Here is a 26,821-nt window from a genome sequence, read left to right on the forward strand (position 1 = left end):
GACATAGTGGTGATTGCAGCTTGACATAGTGGTGATTGCAGCTTGATATAGTAGTGATTGCAGCTTGATATAGTAGTGATTGCAGCTTGACATAGTGGTGATTGCAGCTTGATATAGTAGTGATTGCAGCTTGACATAGTGGTGATTGCAGCTTGATATAGTAGTGATTGCAGCTTGATATAGTAGTGATTGCAGCTTGATATAGTGGTGATTGCAGCTTGATATAGTAGTGATTGCAGCTTGACATAGTGGTGATTGCAGCTTGATATAGTAGTGATTGCAGCTTGATATAGTAGTGATTGCAGTTTGATATAGCAGTGATTGCAGCTTGATATAGTAGTGATTGCAGCTTGATATAGTGGTGATTGCAGCTTGATATAGTAGTGATTGCAGCTTGATATAGTAGTGATTGCATCTTGATATAGTAGTGATTGCAGCTTGATATAGTAGTGATTGCAGCTTGATATAGTGGTGATTGCAGCTTGATATAGTAGTGATTGCAGCTTGACATAGTGGTGATTGCAGCTTGATATAGTAGTGATTGCAGCTTGATATAGTAGTGATTGCAGCTTGATATAGCAGTGATTGCAGCTTGGTATAGTAGTGGTTGCAGCTTGATATAGTAGTGATTGCAGCTTGATATAGTAGTGATTGCAGCTTGATATAGTAGTGATTGCAGCTTGATATAGCAGTGATTGCAGCTTGGTATAGTAGTGGTGGTTGCAGCTTGATATAGTAGTGATTGCAGCTTGATATAGTAGTGATTGCAGCTTGATATAGTAGTGATTGCAGCTTGATATAGTACTGATCGCAGCTTGACATAGTGGTGATTGCAGCTTGACATAGTGGTGATTGCAGCTTGATATAGTAGTGATTGCAGCTTGATATAGTAGTGATTGCAGCTTGACATAGTGGTGATTGCAGCTTGATATAGTAGTGATTGCAGCTTGACATAGTGGTGATTGCAGCTTGATATAGTAGTGATTGCAGCTTGATATAGTAGTGATTGCAGCTTGATATAGTGGTGATTGCAGCTTGATATAGTAGTGATTTCAGCTTGACATAGTGGTGATTGCAGCTTGATATAGTAGTGATTGCAGCTTGATATAGTAGTGATTGCAGCTTGATATAGCAGTGATTGCAGCTTGATATAGTAGTGATTGCAGCTTGATATAGTAGTGATTGCAGCTTGATATAGTAGTGATTGCAGCTTGATATAGTAGTGATTGCAGCTTGATATAGTAGTGATTGCAGCTTGATATAGTAGTGATTGCAGCTTGATATAGTGGTGATTGCAGCTTGATATAGTAGTGATTGCAGCTTGACATAGTGGTGATTGCAGCTTGATATAGTAGTGATTGCAGCTTGATATAGTAGTGATTGCAGCTTGATATAGCAGTGATTGCAGCTTGGTATAGTAGTGGTTGCAGCTTGATATAGTAGTGATTGCAGCTTGATATAGTAGTGATTGCAGCTTGATATAGTAGTGATTGCAGCTTGATATAGCAGTGATTGCAGCTTGGTATAGTAGTGGTGGTTGCAGCTTGATATAGTAGTGATTGCAGCTTGATATAGTAGTGATTGCAGCTTGATATAGTAGTGATTGCAGCTTGATATTGTAGTGATTGCAGCTTGATATATTGGTGATTGCAGCTTGATATAGTAGTGATTGCAGCTTGACATAGTCGTGATTGCAGCTTGATATAGTAGTGATTGCAGCTTGATATAGTAGTGATTGCAGCTTGATATAGTAGTGATTGCAGCTTGATATAGTAGTGATTGCAGCTTGATATAGTAGTGATTGCAGCTTGATTATAGTAGTGATTGCAGCTTGATATAGTAGTGGTTGCACCTTGATTATAGTTGACGAGTAATAATTATGAAATTGAAAATACTCACTGTTGTCTCATTAATATCAAAGTTTTTATAAGATTCAAAAATTCTGTATGTGTAAGTAATTCCGTCGTCTTCTAAATTAAGTCCAACATCCACTACGAATGATCCAGGACCAACATCCTCTCGGACAGACACCTTGTGAGTTGTTTCATTTATTGTCGATTGTTTAACGAATAGTGTTACCACGTCTATAAAGACAGCGCCATTTGTAATACTTTCACCATCGCTGACAGAGATGGGTAAAGCTATGTTTTCGTCCGTTTTAAGAAAGCCGTCCTGTATCAGGCGTTTCCTATTCAATACTCCTATCAACGTTATTCTTCCTGTTTGACTTTCAACAGAAAATAGAGTCTTGAAGTATTGGTTTGTAGTTGGAGAACCGGCCAAGGCGTAGGTAAGTACTGAAGAGATGTCTGCATCGGTAGCTGCGATTGTGGTGACCCGAGTCCCGGGTGGAGAGTATTCCATCACCGTTGATGTGTACGATGTATCAACGAATACTGGAGGGTTGTCGTTGATATCAACAATATTGATTGTTAATATCAATGAGGAATTAATAGAAATACCAATAAGATCGACTTCAAGTTGAAAGTTTTCATTTGTCTCCCTGTCAAATTGAGATAACGTGGTGTTCAATTGTCCGGTAAAACTGTCCAGTACGAAGATAATGCCATAGTCATGACTCCTAAGATTGTAGACTTCAATAGATTCTGGATTACTGACCAACGATGAAAAGTCGAACAGTGGGTTAGTGAGTGGTCTCCCTTCTACACGCTGTATGACTTCAACTGGTTTCTCTATTTGTATTTGTCCTACCATACTTGTGGCAACTGCAGAAAAGATACGTAGGTTTGCATTTTCATAAACATTTCAAAACGATGCAATGTGCGAAAACTGATGTATTTCCTTCGACCACAATCAAAATTGTGTTTCTGTTTGCTTACCTCCATATACTCGTCACGTGACCTGTATCTGTTATAACTATATGTAACAAACGTCACAGTAATGCCATCGATATTATTCGAATTTTTGACCAAATTGTTTCCAGATACGATGAGTACCAAATGTACCACACAACATTTCGTCCTTACCCAGATTTGAAATAAAATGGCGTTTATGTTGGCGACTTTACTGATGTGATAATAAAATTGATTATTTTTTGTAACGATTGAGTCTTTTGTAGTAAGAACTTCAAGAGTTAGCATTTACATTATATGTGTTGTAAAGCTATAATAAAAATACCTACCACTTTCACAATTCAAACCAATATAATTGTCCCGACAGTAACATGTGTAAGCTGTACCTTCTGACATGCACAGTCCCCCATTTAGACATGGTGAACTTTGACATTGGTCTGGAAATATAAAACATCAAAATATAATGAATTAGACGGATCTATATATCTTCAAATTCAAAGGAGCGACATATCTTGTCTATATGTGTATTGGATTAAACAAACATACTATATAATGGTTAAGCAATACACAATCGCCAAATTCAATACCTTTGATTGGGTATCAATAATTGAAGGTCAATATCCTATATTATATTATACCATTACCAATTCCAGTGAATTTTGTGACGTCATCGCTGTACATTATTACTGATAATGTACTCCGTTATTGGGCATCGCGGCCCCTGAACGAGCATAACAATACAAGCTTATTTGTTTTGTTTCTTCATAGGACTCGGTATTTTTTCGAAATGTATGTTGTTACTTAGGATTGTCATTTCCACTGTTTAAAAATACAACGCATTCATGAAACAAATTTGTGTTCACAGCAGTTCATTGAAGTGTATATGTGTGTATACGTGTACGTACGTGTGTCGCTATGATTAGTATTCAGCTTCCGGGCCGAACATGGTAGACGATGTTCAGCGCTGTGTATATTATACGTTGTTTTGCGTTTCTCGGTCTACAAATTCACTGGAATTGGCAAAACTATAAAATAATAACAATAATGTACGCCCTCCCAGTCCATAATGGACTCAAGCAAACTTTGCACTCCATAATGGGCTCGGCTGTCGCCTCGCCCATTATGTCGTTCAAAGTTTGCTTTCGTCCATTATGGGCTGGGAGGGCGTACATTATTGTTTAAATAATGAATAAAATGTTTACCTGTTTGGTATGATACGTTGCCAGTAGTATAATTAAGTAACCCATTGGTACTAAGAAATTCTGTCAGCGATTGCACTGCACTTTGACCTCCATCGGTTGTGGCGTTGGCAGACAGTATTATATTCATAACAACTACTATAGATCCGGGTCTGTAATATATCAATTTATACAGTGCAAGTATGTGTGTGATATACTTAGACCACTATCAATTAATGTCATTAAGTTATAATTGTTGTCATGGTTATTAGTTATTTTAATCATCATAAACCTACACTCTAATTCATTCCGATAACCGTGAAGAGAAATTGATGGAGTGACAATAATGATTTAATGGCCACTTTTAAAAAATGAAGAAAACTGCGTAATTTCTGTTGTTCTACTTCTCCACTGTCAATGTTGTGATTGCCTACATGGCAAAGTTGCTTTGGAGACGTGTACTCATTATACTTACTTAAACTGTATAATCGTCACGCTTTCAAAATCTTCGTCATTTGAGTACAATTGGCTGATCTGAAAGACGAAGAGACACACAAACAAACAAACAAATTCATATAAATATACTTACACAATAATGTACGCCCTCCCAGCCCATAATGGACGAAAGCAAACTTTGAACGACATAATGGGCGAGGCGACAGCCGAGCCCAGCCCAATATGGAGTGCAAAGTTTGCTTGAGTCCATTATGGACTGGAAGGGCGTACATTATTGTTATTATTTTATAGTTTTGCCAATTCCAGTAAATTTGTAGACCGAGAAAAGCAAAAGAACGTATAATATACACAGCGCTGAACATCGTCTGCCATGTTCGGCCCGGAAGCTGAATACTAATCATGGCGACATACATACGTACACATACACACACATATACACTTCAATGAACTGCTGTGAACTCGAATTTGTTTCATGAATGCATTGTATTTTTAAACAGTAGAAATGACAATCATAAGTAACAACATACATTTCGAAAAAATACCTAGTCGTATGAAGAAAGAGAACAAATAAGCTTGTATTGTTATGCTTGTTCCGGGGCCGCGATGCCCAATAACGTAGTACATCATCAGTAATAATGTACAGCGATGACGTCACAAAATTCACTGGAATTGGTAATGCTATAATATAATATTTGTTATACACAAGTCATTCAACTATTTGATTGTGATACTTAGCGTATTTGAAGAGTTAGGATGACTGGTGACATGGAATATGCAACAAAAATGGTTTTATAGGAAATCAAGTAAATGACAGACAAATTCTGAAATTGATTATATTAGACATTTTAAATAAACACCTTTCAATAGCACTATCACGATGTAACACACTACGTAGCAAATCAAAACATTTTGTAGTTGAAATACTTACAACTGTCAGTATCTCACCTCTGAAATAATGTCTTGTTCAAGTTTTTTATATTCCTTAGATTGTTTATTTGTCAACTCATCAGAGAATACAGCATCTTCAAGACTGACGGACACCATAACCTCTGTGTGAGATGTACCTATAAATATATGGTACAAGTGAATACAGATTGGAACAAGTACATTGTACAAAGTGTAAATCACAATTTGCCCATTACTATGGAAACCAACATTATAGAATCACATCAATGTAAATGCAAAGATTTAATAAATGGATAAATTGGTGAATGGAGACATAGGGGTCGATTGGATGGGTGGATGGGTATGACTGGTTGAGTTTGGTAGTTATAGGAGGGATGTGTTGATATAATGCATATGCAATACTCACTTATTTCACACGTCTTTCCTTTAAAACCATCTGGACATAGACATATGTATCCTTCAGCTCCATTCACACAGGTAGAATCACCACTACAAGGACTACTACTACACGAATCAGGTACTAATTAAATACATATCAACAGTCAATCTTAAAATTCCATACTGATAAACAACACAAATATTTTGTTCTGTTATACATACATACAAACAAATAGGGCATATTTAAGAACGAAATTTGATTATCAAAGGGTTATTTTGAATGGATATCCTTATACCTTAACGAACACATTTCATGCCATCCTGCCATATGTGGCTGTGCTACAAACGTCATCATTACGTCACATTAGATAAATAAATACAATATACATTGATGTAGATCTTATGATACTTAGTTGGTACAGGAATGCAAATACAATTTTATATTTTTGTCTCAATTTCAAGAATAATCATGTACTTACGTTAAACGACAGTGATTTTTCAAAGAACTTTCAACAAAACTCTAATAGTTTAACTGTCATCTAGATAATTCTTAGATTATAATATGTACGTATACACTAACCCAGAATGTCTTCACATGTTTCACCTCCTTTTCCTCTAGGGCAGCTACACTTAAATCCACAGGAATTACTCTGGCAAGTAGCACCACTTGCACAGTTGCTGACATCACAGTAATCAGCATCTAAAGAACATAATAAATATTGTAGCAAAGAACATCGAATACATCAAACATGCTTAGAGACAAATAACACAACCACCTACTTTTCTTTCCGTTATCGTCTTACTGTGGCGGGTATTTCTAATGATTTCCGTAACTTAGTAACAGTGATATTTTCGTTCTTCACATGTTACCATGACATTTGCTATAGTATTAGTACCATTTACTTTAACTTTAACTTTAAACATTAGTGAATTACACGTTAGGAAATACCTGTTTTCTGATTAATGACTGGAGAAGGAATACTACTTGCTTCTACATCTTCAAATGACACCAGGGTGACAACATATATCTCGTAAACTGTATTGGACAGCAAAGCTGTTAAACTTGCCATGGGTGTAGTGGTATAAAATTCCATTTCGTTCTCTGTTTGTGACCTGGGATTGTATGTCACTTTGAATGAGTCATATTTGGTAGAGCCAACTTGCCAATAGAGAGTGATACCACTTGAACTATGTGACGTCACTTCTATATGTAATGGTGGGATGGGGTCTGAAAGTCAGAAAGTGAACAGAGGCGTTCAAAAAGTATATCCTCACCGTCGACTCTTTACTCAGGCAATTTCAGCCATACTAATTTGTTTCATTACTTTATCAATAGTGACTTTCAACCAAGAATACAAATCAACAGTGGAATTCGAAGGAGTTGCTCTTGATATTGACAACAGATGAAATTGATAGTTTGAGGACAGCTGTAGTATGGATAGACCGACGTAAAGAAAGATAGGTAGGAAACTATATAGGTAGGCAGGTAGCTAGGTAGGTAGGTAGGTAGGTAGGTAGTCATGTTGATATATTAGAAAAGACAGACAGGCAGGCAGGCAGACAGACAGACAGACAGACAGACAGACAGACAGACAGACAGACAGACAGACAGAAAGGCAGGCAGGCAGGCAGGTAAGCAGGCAGATTTACATAGTAATGCGTTGTGAATATCAACATAAATGATCGATTGCGCCTTGGCAAAGTCAGGGAACAGACTACATGAACAATGTACAAACAATATTTATTGTATACCTAACCTGTTTGTACGTGTATACTATTGCTAGCATTCCATCCATGAGTTGAATATCCAGTAACTGTGACCTCATACGCTGTGCCTGGTATCAAACCAATCAATTCTAAACCATCACAGTCAGTGCATTGTTGTATTTGTGATGTACCATCAGCTGTATAAGTAACGTCATACTCTGATATGTTCCATACTTTGCCATGTGGGAATATTTCATTCCATCTAAGACTTGCCGTTGTCGTTGTATGGGTGAGCATTGCCAAAGTAATCATGTACGAGAAACCTACCAATGGTTGATAATATGAACGATATGCAGGTTAGGGCAAGTATTATGATTTCAAAAGACAACATGCAAGAAGAACATAGATGAGCCATAATTATCAACAAATACAAAGAATTGCATTTGCATGAAGATAACTGTAATTATAACCAATCAAACTAATACAAATAAATACATCGTACATTTCATTCATTTATTCATTCATTCATTCATACATACATACATACATACATACATACATACATACATACATACATACATACATACATACATACATTCATTCATTCATTTATTTATTTATTTATTTAATTTCATATTGTGATTCATGGTCATAAATAAGTCAATAATATTCCAGACTCACTTAATTCACATGTAATGCCTCCAAAACCATCAGGACAAATACATGTATAACCATCAGTTTCACTGATACATGTTGCACCATCTCTACACGGACTACTGCTACACGAATCGGAAACTGATAAAAAAAAAACATGTCCACAGATTATAACGCTGTATACTTGTCATAAAAACGTTATATTTGCCTTCAAAAATGTGATTGTTCTCACTACTCCCGAAGTATCGAACATGGACACATACAAATAAATCACTTTCCGTTATAAACCTGAAGCCCGACATATTTCTAACAAACATCAACTATAATGAATAGCATTCCAAGTGCTTAAAATCATAATTTATTAATACGGTAATATCATTATAATATGATGGGGTGAGGGGAAGGTCTAAAGTCTAAATATCTGGAGTGTTTGAGACGCGTTATAGTTTTTAATTACTTTTAATTATTTGGAATACCACCTGGAGCTACTGCGAATACAATCTATAAACCCATTGAAATCGTTCTTAATTTTTAATAATCGTCTTTCAAACATATTGAAAACGTAAAATTGGTATATACTTATGTATGAAGTCCTGTTACCCATTCCTATATTTAAAATAATTACTATACCATATATTAGGACTGTACTAACCTATTATATCGCTACATGTTTCACCTCCCCTTCCTTGTTGACATTCACATTGAAATCCATCCATAGTGTTAACACACGTAGAACCATGGAAACAGTTACTCTCAGTTCCACAAAAATCAATTCCTGAATTGTACAAATTAAAGTTAATTTACATAGCAACCAGGCAAATAAAAAAGTAATATATTGCTTGAAACTATAATCATATAGAAACATAAAGAGTAAGACATATGCCACTTGTGATGCGTGTCTTGGCTAGTTAGTTCATTGATAGCCAAGTTTCAATTGTTTCTTCAATGTATTCCATAATCAAAATCTACAAATTGTTTTCGTTGTATATATCGTTTGGTGCTAATTGACGACGAAAATGAGAAAAATACCTGTTTGAATATAAACAGTACTTGAGTCAGCACTCTGAACTGCCGTATCTCCATAGTCCAAGACAGTCTGGACATGTATCGCATATGGTGTATTGGGCTGTAAACCCTGAAGACGAGCATAGGGTACGTTGTCACGGTAGATATCTATGTTTTGGGGTTGAGATGCAGGGTAGTAAGTCACCAGGAAAGAGGTGTACTTGGACCAACCAATCTGCCAGAATATATCCAAACTTGTTGAGTTATATGGAGCACCAATTACCATTGTAGGTGGAGCTGGGTCTGACAAAAAAGATCATCATGTTTATTGTTATGTGGCTAACAACACAAAGCTTGAAAATGGTACAGGACGGAACTCTTCGCGCACACAGTCATACACCCCCACAACCCGAAACAGTGTATCTAATATATTACACATATCATATATAATTATGCATAGATAAATGATTACCGTTTGTTTACAAGAAAAAGGTTGATAAGACTTTTTAAAAAGTGAAAATAAGCTATCAAACCTATGGGAATTTGTAATATAGTCGTTTACGCTTTGGGTGATGAAAACTGTGTCTTTTTATTTAATTTGTAGAATATTGGGTGGAAAGCCACTAAAAGTCCGTGTGTCTGTGACTCTTGTTGTACTACTTTAATCTGCTAACGTTCTAGAGGTGGACTTCTTTATGCCATGCTATATTATGACTTGAATAAAGGTAAACCGCTAAACTACTATCACTAACGTACCAGTAAGTACAATGATGGTATTACTGATATTACTGCCATGTTGTGAAATCCCCGTCACTGTTATCGCATGTAAAGCTCCTGGTCTTAGATTTGATAATTCGAATTCACTGCACTTGGAACAGAATAGTGTAAGCGAGGTGTCATCTGTTGAGAATGTTACTTCATAGCGAAAGATGTCCCACAGAATTTCGTTCTGGAAGTCCTCATACCATTTGATACTGGCTGTTGTGGTTGTCTGACTTAGCACATGTAAAGTTATAATATATGCGAAACCTACAAGATAGTAGAGGATATATACAAGTAGAATCATGTAAAAAGCATTCGATGTTACATCATAATATTATCACATTGCGAATTCAAACATATGCATTTACTCTCTACACAATAAGCAATACATTCGTTTTGTTTACATGGAATAACAAATTCCATTCCCACATTTGTCCTTTCGTTTGTGTTCGTTCAAGTACGTTATGATACAAAGAAATACATTTTTTCATGAAAATATCTTGAGTAACCATATTGGAGAAAGGAGACTAATCTTTTTACTTAATGCAAGTCACCCAAACACAAGGTATGAATTCACCAACAATACTTACTCAAACAAAAACATGCATGCATGCAGATGAACATTTGTGAAAAATAGCACTTCTTGTTGTTTTACGGTCTTACATTAAATTCATCTATAAAGGGTTACACCAAATGTAACGTTTAGTGAAGTTAAGACATGTTTAAATTTGATGTTATGTAACTAGTAAATTGAGACAAATTAACTCAAAGAAACTTAGCGAAAACACACATTTGCGACCTAATTAGGATACTCAGCACTTTAATAAGAAATTGGTCAGTCGCTTTCTATTTTGCAAAATTGGGCCCTAACTCGAATTTATAATATAAGAACTTTAAAAGAGGGGAGACAAACACATGATTATTACACAGATGTCCTATATTTTGTTCGTATCTATTCATATTTTGTGTATGTAGGTGCTATATGTCATACTTAACATACATACATATGGGTTCATACATACACCCACCTTAACCATTTGACCCCACGAACGACTGGTATACTTCAAATAGTTTTATAATGCTTTGGGTAATCATGAATTTGTAAATCAGTCTTATGACCGAACTGTCGTGCGCATCTAAACTCGTGAAATGTTCCATTATTTTAGTGGTTTTTGATGATGAACAAAATCATATGTTAAGGTAAGACAATGTAAAGTATGCAGATTAAGGGAATAATTATACACACCAAGACATCTGGGTGTAGCTCTGTTCCAGTATCCATCATTACACTGCAAACCACCGTGAAGTTCTTGGTTTATCGTATATCCAGACAAACAAGAAATATTGATGAAAGAACCGTGCGTAAAAGGACCATCACCATAAAATTCACTATTTCGTATGGGTCCCGGGTCAGCACATTTAGCTGTGTCAATAGAAAGAGAAATAGTATTCACAAATATAGATATGTAAACAGATACACGTAGACACGCATATACAAAAGCAATGGCAGTCACTCATCCGAAAACATTATGTCATTATGCTTTATTCATGATATATTTGCAATTACAATTTATCGAAATGTAAAAGGCTAGCTTACTGCAATGGATAACTAATTCATTAAATAAACGTAAGAACAGATCTAAGTTGCGAAACGAATGGAAAAAACCCAAATGTGCTGAATATACTGATGCAGCTATATAATGTGTTAAAGCTTATAATGCATACAACATCAGATTTAAAGAGAGCGCCTTATACTAAGATGCAAGTTTGTGAATTACTGTGCCTACATTCATCATCAGCAATCTGAAAATAATCTTTACAGTCAACCTTTTTTAAACCTATATTTGAAATAAAATGTGTCACGCCACTCCATGTTCATATTACATTTTTACAGCCAATGTAAATAAATGAACTTCTACAGGTTATTGCTAGCATGTAATCCCGGGAACTTTTGTGACACGTGGGCGTCATCCATCGTATCCATTATAAGTCTATAGCATGAGATGTTGATGACTTCCAAATTGAATAAACATGCATTCTTATTATAATTATGCCAATTACTCATTGCAAATCAAAGCAATGTAGACGACGACGACGACACATTTCATAGAACATGTACGCGTTGTTATGGTTGATATATGAACAAATTTGAGGCTACCATTCTTAAGATATATAGCCTAATTACCAAACATCATTAATTATGCAAATTACTATTTAAACCTAAATATCATGCTAACAGACTTTACAGGGTGGGTGTGCTTAAGTTAGAGATGTCGCAGATCAGAAAACTTTGGAAATGTGTCGATGTAGATATAAATTATGCAATGCTTAAAGTACATAAATGAAATTTTACACAAAATGTGTTAACACAGAAAACACATCTTTATATTCTGTTCATAATGATAACAGTATTTACCTTCACCTTTTATACGTCAACTATTATAATAGAAATTGCAACAGTCTGTGAATTTAACTATCTATATTGAAATAAACTAGCTTAATATTACAAGTCGGTGGCCAGTTACACGTGATGTCATGTCTCCAAATAATCATATCCACAGATTGAACCAAATCAAAAGAAAATATTCGAAAAACGTTTAATATCTGAAGGACATCAACAAACGTATACCACACTCTGTTTGGGAATTATAGTAAACATATTTCACAAAGATATGTGTCACCTCTTTTATTGGTTCATTTTACTTGCAATTTGCCAAAGAAATCAAACTTACCATAGCATATTGGTGTCGGATTATCCCACGAGCCGTTATTACACCTGAGTGTCATATCTCCAACTAAATCATACCCACTGTCACAAGTGATGTTGATTGCTGCCAAATGTGAAAATGTACCTGTACCGTAGTCATCACTGTTGCTAACAGGTCCAGGATCGGGGCATTGAGCTTTTGGGAGCAATAATAGCATATATTGCTTAGATAAAAATCGACAAGAAGAAAAACTCACATCAAAAGAAAATATTCGAAAAACGTTTAATATCTGAAGGGCGTCAACAAACTTATACCACACTCTGTTTGGGGATTATGGTAAACATATTTCATAAAGCTATGTGTCATCTCTTTTATTGGTTCATTTTACTTGCAATTTGTCATAGAAATCAAACTTACCATAGCATGTTGGTGTCGGATTATCCCACGAGCCGTTATTACACCTGAGTGTCATATCTCCAACTAAATCATACCCACTGTCACAAGTGATGTTGATTGCTGCCAAATGTGAAAATGTACCTGTACCGTAGTCATCACTGTTGCTAACAGGTCCAGGATCGGGGCATTGAGCTTTTGGGAGCAATAATAGCATATATTGCTTAGATAAAAATCGACAAGAAGAAAAACTCACATCAAAAGAAAATATTCGAAAAACGTTTAATATCTGAAGGACATCAACAAACGTATACCACACTCTGTTTGGGAATTATAGTAAACATATTTCACAAAGATATGTGTCATCTCTTTTATTGGTTCATTTTACTTGCAATTTGCCAAAGAAATCAAACTTACCATAGCATATTGGTGTCGGATTATCCCACGAGCCGTTATTACACCTGAGTGTCATATCTCCAACTAAATCATACCCACTGTCACAAGTGATGTTGATTGCTGCCAAATGTGAAAATGTACCTGTACCGTAGTCATCACTGTTGCTAACAGGTCCAGGATCGGGGCATTGAGCTTTTGGGAGCAATAATAGCACATATTGCTTAGATAAAAATCGACAAGAAGAAAAACTCACATCAAAAGAAAATATTCGAAAAACGTTTAATATCTGAAGGGCGTCAACAAACTTATACCACACTCTGTTTGGGGATTATGGTAAACATATTTCATAAAGCTATGTGTCATCTCTTTTATTGGTTCATTTTACTTGCAATTTGCCATAGAAATCAAACTTACCATAGCATGTTGGTGTCGGATTATCCCACGAGCCGTTATTACACCTGAGTGTCATATCTCCAACTAAATCATACCCACTGTCACAAGTGATGTTGATTGCTGCCAAATGTGAAAATGTACCTGTACCGTAGTCATCACTGTTGCTAACAGGTCCAGGATCGGGGCATTGAGCTTTTGGGAGCAATAATAGCATATATTGCTTAGATAAAAATCGACAAGAAGAAAAACTCACATCAAAAGAAAATATTCGAAAAACGTTTAATATCTGAAGGGCGTCAACAAACTTATACCACACTCTGTTTGGGGATTATGGTAAACATATTTCATAAAGCTATGTGTCATCTCTTTTATTGGTTCATTTTACTTGCAATTTGTCATAGAAATCAAACTTACCATAGCATGTTGGTGTCGGATTATCCCACGAGCCGTTATTACACCTGAGTGTCATATCTCCAACTAAATCATACCCACTGTCACAAGTGATGTTGATTGCTGCCAAATGTGAAAATGTACCTGTACCGTAGTCATCACTGTTGCTAACAGGTCCAGGATCGGGGCATTGAGCTTTTGGGAGCAATAATAGCACATATTGCTTAGATAAAAATCGACAAGAAGAAAAACTCACATCAAAAGAAAATATTCGAAAAACGTTTAATATCTGAAGGGCGTCAACAAACTTATACCACACTCTGTTTGGGGATTATGGTAAACATATTTCATAAAGCTATGTGTCATCTCTTTTATTGGTTCATTTTACTTGCAATTTGTCATAGAAATCAAACTTACCATAGCATGTTGGTGTCGGATTATCCCACGAGCCGTTATTACACCTGAGTGTCATATCTCCAACTAAATCATACCCACTGTCACAAGTGATGTTGATTGCTGCCAAATGTGAAAATGTACCTGTACCGTAGTCATCACTGTTGCTAACAGGTCCAGGATCGGGGCATTGAGCTTTTGGGAGCAATAATAGCACATATTGCTTAGATAAAAATCGACAAGAAGAAAAACTCACATCAAAAGAAAATATTCGAAAAACGTTTAATATCTGAAGGGCGTCAACAAACTTATACCACACTCTGTTTGGGGATTATGGTAAACATATTTCATAAAGCTATGTGTCATCTCTTTTATTGGTTCATTTTACTTGCAATTTGTCATAGAAATCAAACTTACCATAGCATGTTGGTGTCGGATTATCCCACGAGCCGTTATTACACCTGAGTGTCATATCTCCAACTAAATCATACCCACTGTCACAAGTGATGTTGATTGCTGCCAAATGTGAAAATGTACCTGTACCGTAGTCATCACTGTTGCTAACAGGTCCAGGATCGGGGCATTGAGCTTTTGGGAGCAATAATAGCACATATTGCTTAGATAAAAATCGACAAGAAGAAAAACTCACATCAAAAGAAAATATTCGAAAAACGTTTAATATCTGAAGGGCGTCAACAAACTTATACCACACTCTGTTTGGGGATTATGGTAAACATATTTCATAAAGCTATGTGTCATCTCTTTTATTGGTTCATTTTACTTGCAATTTGCCATAGAAATCAAACTTACCATAGCATGTTGGTGTCGGATTATCCCACGAGCCGTTATTACACCTGAGTGTCATATCTCCAACTAAATCATACCCACTGTCACAAGTGATGTTGATTGCTGCCAAATGTGAAAATGTACCTGTACCGTAGTCATCACTGTTGCTAACAGGTCCAGGATCGGGGCATTGAGCTTTTGGGAGCAATAATAGCATATATTGCTTAGATAAAAATCGACAAGAAGAAAAACTCACATCAAAAGAAAATATTCGAAAAACGTTTAATATCTGAAGGGCGTCAACAAACTTATACCACACTCTGTTTGGGGATTATGGTAAACATATTTCATAAAGCTATGTGTCATCTCTTTTATTGGTTCATTTTACTTGCAATTTGCCATAGAAATCAAACTTACCATAGCATGTTGGTGTCGGATTATCCCACGAGCCGTTATTACACCTGAGTGTCATATCTCCAACTAAATCATACCCACTGTCACAAGTGATGTTGATTGCTGCCAAATGTGAAAATGTACCTGTACCGTAGTCATCACTGTTGCTAACAGGTCCAGGATCGGCACATTGAGCTTTTGGGAAGAAAACATAGTTTTAATCTTAATTCGAGGCTATTTTATATGCGGAATAGGTAACACATAATACAAAAGTATTGATGATGTTTATGATTTGTGCAATACTTATACATAACTCTATATGACCTGTTCTATCTTGGATAACACATTTATATCTAGAATGTTTTTTAAAATACTATTTACTGTCAACCTTCTTTGTTAACTATATTTAAAAAAAACTCGTTTTCATATTATATTTCTACAACTAATGCAAATAGCGTAACCAGGATATTGCTCGATAATCCCAGGAACAGTTGTTACACGTGGGTGTCGCCTCCCCAACTAAATCATTATCCATTATATATATAGTGTATCACATGTGATGGTGTTTTGTCTAATTTTAGCAGGTGTTTTACCGTAGTCAAGACTATTTCTAACATGTCTGGGATAGGGACAGTGGATTTGGAGGAACACAATATAGTTTCCCTGTGTATTTGTAGAAGTTTAAGATCAGGAAACGTTGCAAATGACAACAGCATCGATAATGATGTAGATATCAATTATGCAATGCTTACAGTTCATAAATCATAGTTTACACAAACTGTGCCATCAGGGATAACATATCATTAAATTCTGTACATATCAATAACAGTATTTACCTTCACTATAACTCTTATCGATATATATATATATAAACCTTAGGCTATTTCAACTCTCTCTGTGCGCTATTTTAGAAACGTCCTGTAAATCCCTGTTTAATCTTTAGCTAAAGTAAAGTACCTTACCATTACAAGATGGTGGTGAGTTATCCCAGGTACCATTATTACAAATGAGAGTCGCTTGTCCAACTAAATCATATCCGCTAGCACATGTGATGATGATGGCTGCCAAATGCGAGAAAGGAGCTGTACCGTAGCTAACACTATTGCTTATAGGTCCCGGATCAGAGCATTGAACTTTGAAGGTGCGAAACGGTTATGAAATGACAAAAGCATAAATAAAGATATACATTTGCAATGTGTATAATACATACAACATCAGATATAATCTGAATGTATGTGTCCTAGAACAAAAGCAAGCCCTTCAGATGCTGATACAATATATATTCATCAGCTTGATATATCAAATGATTTATTTATTTTTTTCAGCACTGAATTATTGAGCTGTCTTGGTCGACGAGCCTCATCAGAATTCCGTATGAAGAACAAGTCATTAGACTGTCACCAGTCCCTGGGGGGGGGGGTCATTCTCCTTGGTGCCATAATCATCAAATATTTTGAATGTTATGTATTGCAAACATTATAATGGGAAATATCCAACTATTTTTTAATAATTGCCCAAGTTACTGGTAGTCTCCCAAGGGACAGATGTCAGTCACTAGCACTCATATATTTTATTGACATGAAATGTGGCCACTAAGTTAATGATTAACAGGAAACAAATAGAGAATGGTAGACAGGCTAGGTCCAAAGATTATTCTAGCCAATAGGAAAAGAGGACTACTTTTTGCATAATATAAACAAAGATTACTCTAGCTAATCAGACAGGAAGGCGATAAAGACTAATTGGCATAGCACAAATAACTGCCATGTCTTTTCTGCATAACTTCAGACTACCTATGTTTGATTTGTGTGTGTGTGTGTGTGTGTTCGTCAATACGCCACACATGTGGTTAGACTGTACACTGCGTCTGCCAATGAAAGTTAACACTTTCTATGTTATAACCGCTGTATTTCGGAAATAATAAATTTAGTTAGAGTGACATCGACGATCACACCATGATACAAAATACACACATCTTCTATAAAGTTGTCCAACATTATTAATGCATAGGTTGCTCCGAAATTATGAGGTTGGGTTCCCTTTTGCCTTTATTAGTATTTATTGACTCATTACTACTTAGTAATTAAAAACAAACCTATATCACATTCCTGTCCAGCATATCCTTCATTACAGACACAGTTATATCCGTCGCCTCCGTCTCTACATATACTATTTGGTGGACAAGGGTTATGTTTGCATTCATCCAAATCTGGTAAAAAAACAAACAAATTAGCTATTAATTAGTATGCATACATTTAGCATATTACTTCTGGGACACCAATCCTTTTTTTATCAAAGAACCATATATGCTGAAGGAAATGGAAGGATTTAATTTATTATTTATTAAAAGAAGAACTTAATTTATTTCATTCTTGTGTGCGTATATATATGGATGGATGGATGGATTGATTTTTAATACATTATATATATATATATATATATATATATATATATATATATATATATATATATATATATATATATATATATATATATATATATATATCAAAGAGTCTTTGTTTATTACCTGTGCTTCTTGTAATTAAAGTTCCACCACTTTCAACGCCTTCTAAAACCCGTGATACATACATGTAGTATACTTGGTTTTGTTCTAGATTCGATAATACAATCGTTGTACTGGTTGAGTATAGACTGATCACATCACCGCGTTCTTTCCAATACAGTACTTTAATGTAGTCAAACTGGCACACACATAAATTGCCATCATAAGTATAGCAATCATCTGATAACACAATGGTTGTGCTATTGACGTTCATCACGGCAATATTTCGTGGTGGCAGAGGCACTGGAGAGAAATAACAACAATTGCAATATCATAATCATTTTTACATAGCTGACATACATTGGTGTCTTTACAGCTATATGTCGCCAACCATCAATCGCTTTCTGTGTACACTCTGTAAATAAATTTTGAATTTCGATGTATTTATGTTAATTAAGTTAAACTGACAATGTGACTCACAACTGTAGTGAGCAATGATATTTGAAAATGACTGTAAATATAGTGTAAGCTGTGAGTAGATTAGGGCGAGTTTGAAATTACTTACAAGTACAGATCCTCACCTGGCTCAACTATGATTTCAGGTAGTTCAGCATAAAATGGAGTACCAAGCCCTATGCGTATTTGTTGTCCTCCGGTTGATGGTCTGATAGGGACAATGAATGTATACACTGACTCCTTATACTGGATTCTGTAGCATCCGTCGCAGGAAGAGTACAGAGAGCAGCATTCAGTGCCGTCACATTGTACGTAATGAGCATTCGAACCATTTATGCTCATTATCAAAAAGGTTATAGATGGCATTACCCAGTCAGAATGTACTATTACATTCCATGTGAGAACGGCCGTCACCTCTGTCCTCGATGCAACTTCCATGAATGTCTCTGTTAAAGATATATCACCTTGAATTATGTGTACACCATGACTACAATATAAGCGTGAGTTTAGAAATCTGACCGAAGTGGAAATAAGCTTGAGTTAACTAATTAACAAAAAAAAGCAAACTTGAAACTCTATACTTTCTCTCTGGTTTGGTAGTATGGTTGCATGAAGGTCATGAAATAAACTGGTGTACATAATTGGACTACAATATCTGACAGTTGCGCCAGGTTTGTTTGAAACTAGTATATTGTATGTCACAGGTATACATGAACATTTGGAATATTTTGGATCATTTGGCCTTGAACATAGAGTTCAAATTGAAAGGTCATTGGCTCGTTAGAAAGATCGTGAATAACATTGGTGAAGAAACTCAAATGAGATTTCAATCTACTTAGATTCCAAGGTGTGTGCGCAAAACATAATTTATTATGTTAAATATGGTCGTCATTGTCGTGAAGGGCAAAAAATCAAGTGACATGCATATGGCCACTATTATATCTGACACACCAGACGTTCAAACGTTAGCAATGTGAACAAAGATTGGGTCCCATCTCTGGAGCACATAACCAGGTCTGTATGGGTGGGTGGGTACAGACGTAGGATTGCATCGCAGAGTTCGCATCTCTCAGCGTGCAATTTGACATTACATATATGTTATGTATGTATGCACCTTTAGTGATACATAAACTAGTTGAATATTTTTAAGGACAAACAAAATGATTCGCGTCCTTATACAGATTAAATTTGACATACAAATGTAAATACAAACCTGCTTCACATCTGGCGCCAATGTATCCAGGTGGACATAAACAGGAGAATCCAGTTGAGTTGTCAAAACATTCTGATTCCCTCAGACACGTGCCATCTTGGCAATGTTCTGAAAATCAAATAGAGTATACATATTTGAAGGCTGCCAGGCAATTACATATGTCGTGAATGTTAAAGTGAATATATTTACCTTGAAACAAGATTTGCCTTCTGCCTTCATAAGTCAGCCTTTTATTTAGTTATCTGTATTTTTCAATGTCGTACAAAAAGAGGAACGCAATAACAACCAAATAACAGTCAATTAACGTTAGTCAAAACTCTTACATATAAACATTTATATGGAAATGTCTTTGTTTTTAAAATCATTGTAATGACGTATAATGACTCTCAGAAGCCCAATAGCGATACCTACATGTCATCACAGAAATATAGTCAATAAGAACAGCACCTTCCGTCTATTCCTATCAAGGATATGTTAATATATGCATTGTAACATTAGTAACAATTAAAAGGCTTACCTATATCACACCTCAACCCAGTGTAAAGAGGGGGACAAATACATGAAATTCCATTCGGACTGTCAACACACGAGGCATTTCCGTGACAAGAACTACTTTGACATGTTTCTGTGAAATATTAAGAGGTGTGATTCGATAAGCAATTATATGACAGGAATTTCAAATGAGTCCTATCCTACAATGTAATGGTGAAGATATTTATGTCGTTTTGTTAACAGTATAGGAATAGATTGTCATAATTCTTAACACCCTTGCGAAGTGTATTGCTTGCTTAAAAAAAGGTGAACACAATATGATCTATGACTGCATAGACAATTCTCAAAACAAAAAACAAATTAAACCATTTGACTCGTCTACGTCACGAGTTCATTTTGTCCACTAATTATAGTTGACAAAATACACGATATGGAAACAACAGATGTTAACAGACATATAAACAGGCATTGTTATTTAAACAATAGTGTACGCCCTCCCAGCCCATAATGGACGAAAGCAAACTTTGAACGACATAATGGACGAGGCGACAGCCGAGCCCATTATGGAGTGCAAAGTTTGCTTGAGTCCATTATGGACTGGGAGGCGGGCGTACATTATTGTTATTATTTTATAGTTTTGCCAATTTCCGAGAAACGCAAAACAACGTATAATATACACAGCGCTGAACATCGTCTGCCATGATCGGCCCGGAAGCTGAATACTAATCATAGCGACACACGTACGTACATAAGCTTGTATTGTTATGCTCGTTCCGGGGCCGCGATGCCCAATAACGGAGTACATTATATTATCAGTAATAATGTACAGCGATGACGTCACAAAATTCACTGGAATTGGTAATGCTATAATATAATACCGAATATTCATGACTACCTAAAAGTAATAAGCGCGTAAGACCATGAACATCCAGTGTACATCTAATAAATATGACTGCAAGTCCAATGTGGCATCTAATAACTATAACTATGTATATATGCTAATTTCAATCATGCAACGGTGGACATTAGAGAGGTGAAATAAGATTTCAATTTGGTGTTTCTTAGCAACCGAGCAAACTATATGTAATTATGTGATGTAAAATCATAAAATTACTCTCCAGAACCCAAACTTTATGAAATTACCTGTATTCCTGGAGTGCCGTTCCCCTTCCAACTGAAAAAAATGACTGGACATAAATAATCGCATACCATTCTATTAGACTGATAAATGTAAACTTACCTTTTTCGTCGTATATCAAGACACGGAATCCTCTTTCAATAATGTCAACGTCAGTATCAAATGTTATCCATATACTGTCCTCATCTGAGTATAACTCCTGTGGTAGACGGCAACCAGAAAACTGGTTTATCACCGTGTTTTCGCCAATAATATCACCATTACCAACAGATACAAAGTCAAACCCCATTTCGGTGCAAAAATCCTCCCATACCACATGAACATTACTCGAATTAGATGACGCGTATATGGTCCATTCACTATGGAAATTACTCTCATATCCGTCAGGGTAGTTTATAGACGTTATTTCGATATAGCTGCCCGGAGAAGAAAGACGGTATGAACCTCCATAAGAGGACCCATATTCCACTAGATTGCAAAGATAAAACATTATTTTGGTATTATCAGAATAATGACGGTGCAGATTCCATGTTCTTGTTGTAACACCGGACATACAAATTAAATACAAAATATCAACTATGAATGTATAGTGTTTCGGTTAAATTATGTTGCCATAAAATATAGTTTACATGGTGTTACGAGTGTATACGTGCTTTTATGAAAACCATCGCGAAAAGGCTAGGGATTTCAAGTAAATTTTCATATTTTATCTGCAAACGTTCAATTTTGGCTCGCGGCGATTGCTGCAAAGACGCGTTTACATTAAATATACAAACTTGATTGACATCGCCACTGTTTATTTGCAAGAGCCAATCGGATCAGTGCTTTGTCCAATCACAATCCAAAGTAATTGCAGCCAATTACTTCCATGGATAAATTAGCAGTTACCGGTCTCTAGTGGATCGGAAAACAGTTTACATAGCGTATAAAATGCATGGCAATTGATGGCCTATATAATGTTAGTTCTTTATAAAGTACTTTTCCACTTTAACCACTCGGCCGGAAACAAACGGTCATGTGACGGTCATTCATCAGCTATCGCCAAGTCACCCTTACGATCGACACGTCAAAATGTACTATGGTTTCTATGGACTATGGACTTAATAAACGTGCAATACATATGTAAGTAAAACTTGTCTGAGTAGGATATGTATAAGCCATAGCCTGACTGCGGGCCATTTTGGGCAATTTACCCATGTATAAGTATAGTACAACATATTGGGTTAAACGTTATTACATATTGGGTTAGTATTACGCATTCATTTGATACAGCTTTTACTATATGCTGTGGCACAAGCCGAGTTTATAAACATTGTGATAAGTCTTGACGAGACCCAAAAAAAACAGCACCTCTGTCTGGTCGGCGTTTAACTTCAGGAGATTATCCGTCATCTGCTCATGAAAATATGATACACAGTTGTCCATACGTGAAATGGTAATGTTGAGATCCTTGATTTTGAAACTTAAATACAGTGAACTATCATCTGCATACAGGCATAATTCAATGTTGTGTTGTCTAATGATGTCGCCCAGTGGCGTTGTATATATGGTGAAGAGAATTGGTCCCAACACAGAGCCAGACACCGTATTGAAGGTCATGCGAGTTAGAGAAGTTGCCATCTATTTGTACTGTTTGCTGACGGTCTGCTAGATATGACTTGAACCAAGCTAGCACAGTACCAGTGATGCCCATTCTGTCCAGCATACGGGTCAGGAGGAGAGAATGGTCTACAGTGTCAAAGGCTGCAGAGAGGTCAAGCAAAACTAGTAAAACAACTTTACGATCATCAAGTGAAGGAAGAATGTCATTTTGATCCCGTAGAAGAGCCGTCTCAGTGCTGTGTGACTTTTTGTAGGCCGATTGCATGATTTCATCCAGGTTGTTTGCTTGGAGATGATGTGTTAGTCTGCTGGCAACGACGTTCTCCACAACTTTTGATATAAATGATAAAATAGACATTGATCGGTAGTTCTTCAGGATTTCAGGACACAGTTGTGTTTTGTTTTCAACAATGGTTTGACTGTAGCCTTCTTGAGTTTGTTTGGTACATTACCCGTGGATATAGACAGATTGACGATGTTGACAATGGTTGGTAGCAGGACATCAATATGCTGTTTTAAGATAGTTATTGGTATTAACATTTTCGCTAGTCCAAAAATACATTTCTAGAAAGCGTGGAAAATTCTATTTTGCATTCGTAGACTTGAAAGGAAAAGGTTGTGGTACATTCTTTTAACAGGTGTTGTAAATGGTAAAATGTTTTTAGTTGTTACATGCAATGTATCGAGATATTATGAATGTGTTCGCACTCAAGAAAATCTAACTGATTATTTTGACTGTCCCTTAGGTGTGCGGCAAGGGTGTATGCTGAGTCCTTTTTTTTATTTTCATTTTTCATTAATGAATTGTCAAGGAAACTCAATACATGCGGGAAACGTGGTATTCAACTTTTCCCTGATTTTGTTGAATTGTGTTGTCTTTTTTTGCAGATGACGTGGCAATTTTCTCAGACACTCTTAGTGACCATTGTAAGACTTGGAAACTTTGGGTAACACGAAAGTAGTTGTGTTTAAAGTATGTGGTCGGCTCTCTAGGTCAAAGAAGTGGTTCTTTACCGTGGAACCTCTAGACGCTGTTTCTTATTATATATATCTTGGTGTTATTTTTTTTGTAGATTGAGTTGATCAACTGCAACAAAGACTTTGGCCCAACAGCCCAGGAAAGTATTCTTTTCCATACTTAGAGCTACTCGTATAACTGAAATGCTATGATTTTACATGTACTCACTTATGGGTCAGAAAGTTTGGGATTTGAAAAGTATGAAAGTCTTGAAAGGATTAATTACTTGGCATGTAGATCATTTTAGGTGTCTCTGAAAACGAACCGACTTGTCAGTTTTTGGAGAGTGTGGCCGCTACCCAATATTTCTTTATACTGCAAAACGATGTATAACGTACTGAGCAAAATTATTAATATGCCACAATATAGATACCCCAGAAAATGTTATAATATGTTATATCAAATAGAAGAATCTGGAGTTAGGTCTAGGAAAACATGGGTTGAATCATTCATGGTGTAAAAAATCTTTTATTTGTGTGTAATTTACAGGATGTTTGGAATTATCAAGCAGTAAACAATGTAAATGATTTTGTTGATATCTTTACTGAAGTTTCAAGAGATTTTTGTTTTCTGAATGATGTTTGTACTTTTGAAAAGTTAAATAGGTATCGCAGATTTAAGTTTACTCTGGATCCTACAAGATATGTATTTTTAGTTAGAACCACCGTTTATATGCAAATACTTGCATAACTTCGTTGTTCTTCGCACTATTTGCGAGTAGAAACAGATAGAAAACATGGTATTGAAAGATATATGAGGTTATGCCATCTATGTGATTTAAATCAGGTAGAGGATGAATATCATTTTCTGTTAGTTGGTTCCTTTTTAATGTTGTGAGAACTAAGTATTTACCAAGATTTTACCTTGAACATCCAACTACAGATGAATTCATCAATTTACTTTCATCAGATAATTTACATATTCTTCAACACCTTGTTGTATTTACATTTCATGCAATGAAATTACATAGAGATTTATGTAAATTTATCATAATTTCATTTGTAACATTTCCACTAAATTTATTCATAGTTATATCCTGTCTTTAACATAAGCAAGTACATTTTGTATTTTGGGCCGATAGCCTTGGATGTACAGAATAAAAAGACCATACTACTAGTCATCACCAACCATGGATGTATGTAACGTTAAAGTAATATATCTGCTAAACAGTTTAAGTAAATCATATAGTGGCTTGATAAAAAGTCTTTCTGAACTGGTAAGATAAGAAAAGTTCGGAAAAATAGGGATCATTGGGAATTTTCCTCTGCTGTTTCATGTCGTTTAGAAGACTTGCAAGTATTTTAATCATGTTATAACACATCTTAATCTATTTGAGATCATATTTCTATCCAAAAGACAAAATATATTATACGACGAATTTCATTTCATTCAGACATCCTACTATAGAAAAAATTTATGCGCTCATGTCGAGTAACACGAATTTTGTAATAATCAACTTGGCAATTTTTGTGTACAAATCTTTCAAGTTAAGAAAGGAATATATTTAACTATTTATGGATGTAAAATTACTTTACTTTTCTCTCTCTATGCTGTAACCATTACATTTCTTCTTCTCGTTTTTTGTAAATGTACGATTTGGGCCTAATAATAAAAATTATATAAAATATATTATATGCTATACGTATCAACATGTATCTTACTTATGTAAGGACTAACCTGTAGACAACAAGAAACACGTCACACCAACATCTTCATAGTGACTACAGTTGTGGATACCCCAACCTTCACGTGGACAGTTTGCAAGATGACTTTCATGTCCATTACAATCTAATATATCCATCCAGATTGGTCCGCTGCCTGGCCCAAAGAAGGCAGAATAATGTGCTTTCCCACCAAAATTACTGAAAAAAATAACTTCATGATATTATTTATCATGAACATCATATGTAAATCAACTCTGTCTACTTTTTAACTCCTCCCAAGCCATTCCGATTTGTTTGCTGCTTTGCATTGTGGGTACAGTCTAAATATAATACATAGCATGATATATAATAGACTATACGTAATAAACATATAGATACAATAGATTATTAATTATATGTTATCTTTGCCGACAATATATGATGTGATGAGAATAATAAACAGGCTAACCCGTATCCGAGTTGTCGACATATAACAGTAACTTCATTATCGTCAAAATCATCCTCACAGATAGTACCCCAAGAACCATTGTGATATATTTCAACACGTCCTCTATCAGGAGAGCCACCATCAACCAAACGAATGTCACCTTCCTCTGTAAACAATGGATTTTAATTCAATGTGAAAGTCTTCCTTGTGTTTTAGTACTCAGTGGTTTCAGCCACTTGCTTGTCAAACTCCTGCTCTCATACTCAGTTCTTTTTTATCATTTTATTTTATCCTCAACCAAATTTAAGCTGAATGCCTCCCGTAAGGGCAAAACCATAGATTTTTGGACATACTCACATTTTTGGAATGCAAAATTGTGAGTGATAGCCACCATACCTGATGTACCACTTAATTGGAAAATTAATTAAGTAAAAACTATATGAAATTAGAAGCTTGCAAAGTTAACCTATGCAAATTAACCATATAGCTTATAAGTTCCAACATCAAGCTCTCAATGACAGTCGTGTACTTATTTACCGTAAGCACATGTACTAAATTATCTGAAATTTAAAGCTTGTGTTCATTGCAAAATTATAA

The 26,821-nt window shown here is 35.6% G+C and overlaps 1 protein-coding gene across 1 annotated transcript in view; it reads right to left on the minus strand.

Annotated features, from left to right (window-relative positions):
- The window catches only part of LOC144442158 (uncharacterized), an 84,940-nt gene that overhangs the window by 33,817 nt on the left and 24,302 nt on the right, over nucleotides 1-26,821 (minus strand). Inside the window, exons 8-39 of the mRNA XM_078131425.1 lie at nucleotides 26,246-26,390; nucleotides 25,811-25,995; nucleotides 21,616-21,981; nucleotides 20,401-20,508; nucleotides 19,884-19,991; nucleotides 18,796-19,116; nucleotides 18,239-18,517; nucleotides 17,807-17,920; nucleotides 16,674-16,844; nucleotides 15,736-15,906; nucleotides 15,343-15,513; nucleotides 14,950-15,120; nucleotides 14,557-14,727; nucleotides 14,164-14,334; nucleotides 13,771-13,941; nucleotides 13,378-13,548; nucleotides 12,985-13,155; nucleotides 12,592-12,762; nucleotides 11,106-11,282; nucleotides 9,854-10,126; nucleotides 9,122-9,400; nucleotides 8,745-8,867; nucleotides 8,120-8,233; nucleotides 7,489-7,761; nucleotides 6,681-6,959; nucleotides 6,312-6,431; nucleotides 5,760-5,873; nucleotides 5,393-5,511; nucleotides 4,467-4,525; nucleotides 4,016-4,164; nucleotides 3,143-3,250; nucleotides 1,900-2,726 (exon numbers count right to left, since the gene is read on the minus strand). Of these exons, the coding sequence (XP_077987551.1) occupies nucleotides 1,900-2,726; nucleotides 3,143-3,250; nucleotides 4,016-4,164; nucleotides 4,467-4,525; nucleotides 5,393-5,511; nucleotides 5,760-5,873; nucleotides 6,312-6,431; nucleotides 6,681-6,959; nucleotides 7,489-7,761; nucleotides 8,120-8,233; nucleotides 8,745-8,867; nucleotides 9,122-9,400; nucleotides 9,854-10,126; nucleotides 11,106-11,282; nucleotides 12,592-12,762; nucleotides 12,985-13,155; nucleotides 13,378-13,548; nucleotides 13,771-13,941; nucleotides 14,164-14,334; nucleotides 14,557-14,727; nucleotides 14,950-15,120; nucleotides 15,343-15,513; nucleotides 15,736-15,906; nucleotides 16,674-16,844; nucleotides 17,807-17,920; nucleotides 18,239-18,517; nucleotides 18,796-19,116; nucleotides 19,884-19,991; nucleotides 20,401-20,508; nucleotides 21,616-21,981; nucleotides 25,811-25,995; nucleotides 26,246-26,390 (6,350 nt within the window). The remainder of the gene's footprint in view (nucleotides 1-1,899; nucleotides 2,727-3,142; nucleotides 3,251-4,015; nucleotides 4,165-4,466; nucleotides 4,526-5,392; nucleotides 5,512-5,759; nucleotides 5,874-6,311; nucleotides 6,432-6,680; nucleotides 6,960-7,488; nucleotides 7,762-8,119; nucleotides 8,234-8,744; nucleotides 8,868-9,121; nucleotides 9,401-9,853; nucleotides 10,127-11,105; nucleotides 11,283-12,591; nucleotides 12,763-12,984; nucleotides 13,156-13,377; nucleotides 13,549-13,770; nucleotides 13,942-14,163; nucleotides 14,335-14,556; nucleotides 14,728-14,949; nucleotides 15,121-15,342; nucleotides 15,514-15,735; nucleotides 15,907-16,673; nucleotides 16,845-17,806; nucleotides 17,921-18,238; nucleotides 18,518-18,795; nucleotides 19,117-19,883; nucleotides 19,992-20,400; nucleotides 20,509-21,615; nucleotides 21,982-25,810; nucleotides 25,996-26,245; nucleotides 26,391-26,821) is intronic.

The sequence above is a fragment of the Glandiceps talaboti genome, chromosome 11, assembly GCF_964340395.1.
Source record: "Glandiceps talaboti chromosome 11, keGlaTala1.1, whole genome shotgun sequence".
Lineage (NCBI taxonomy): Eukaryota > Metazoa > Hemichordata > Enteropneusta > Spengelidae > Glandiceps > Glandiceps talaboti.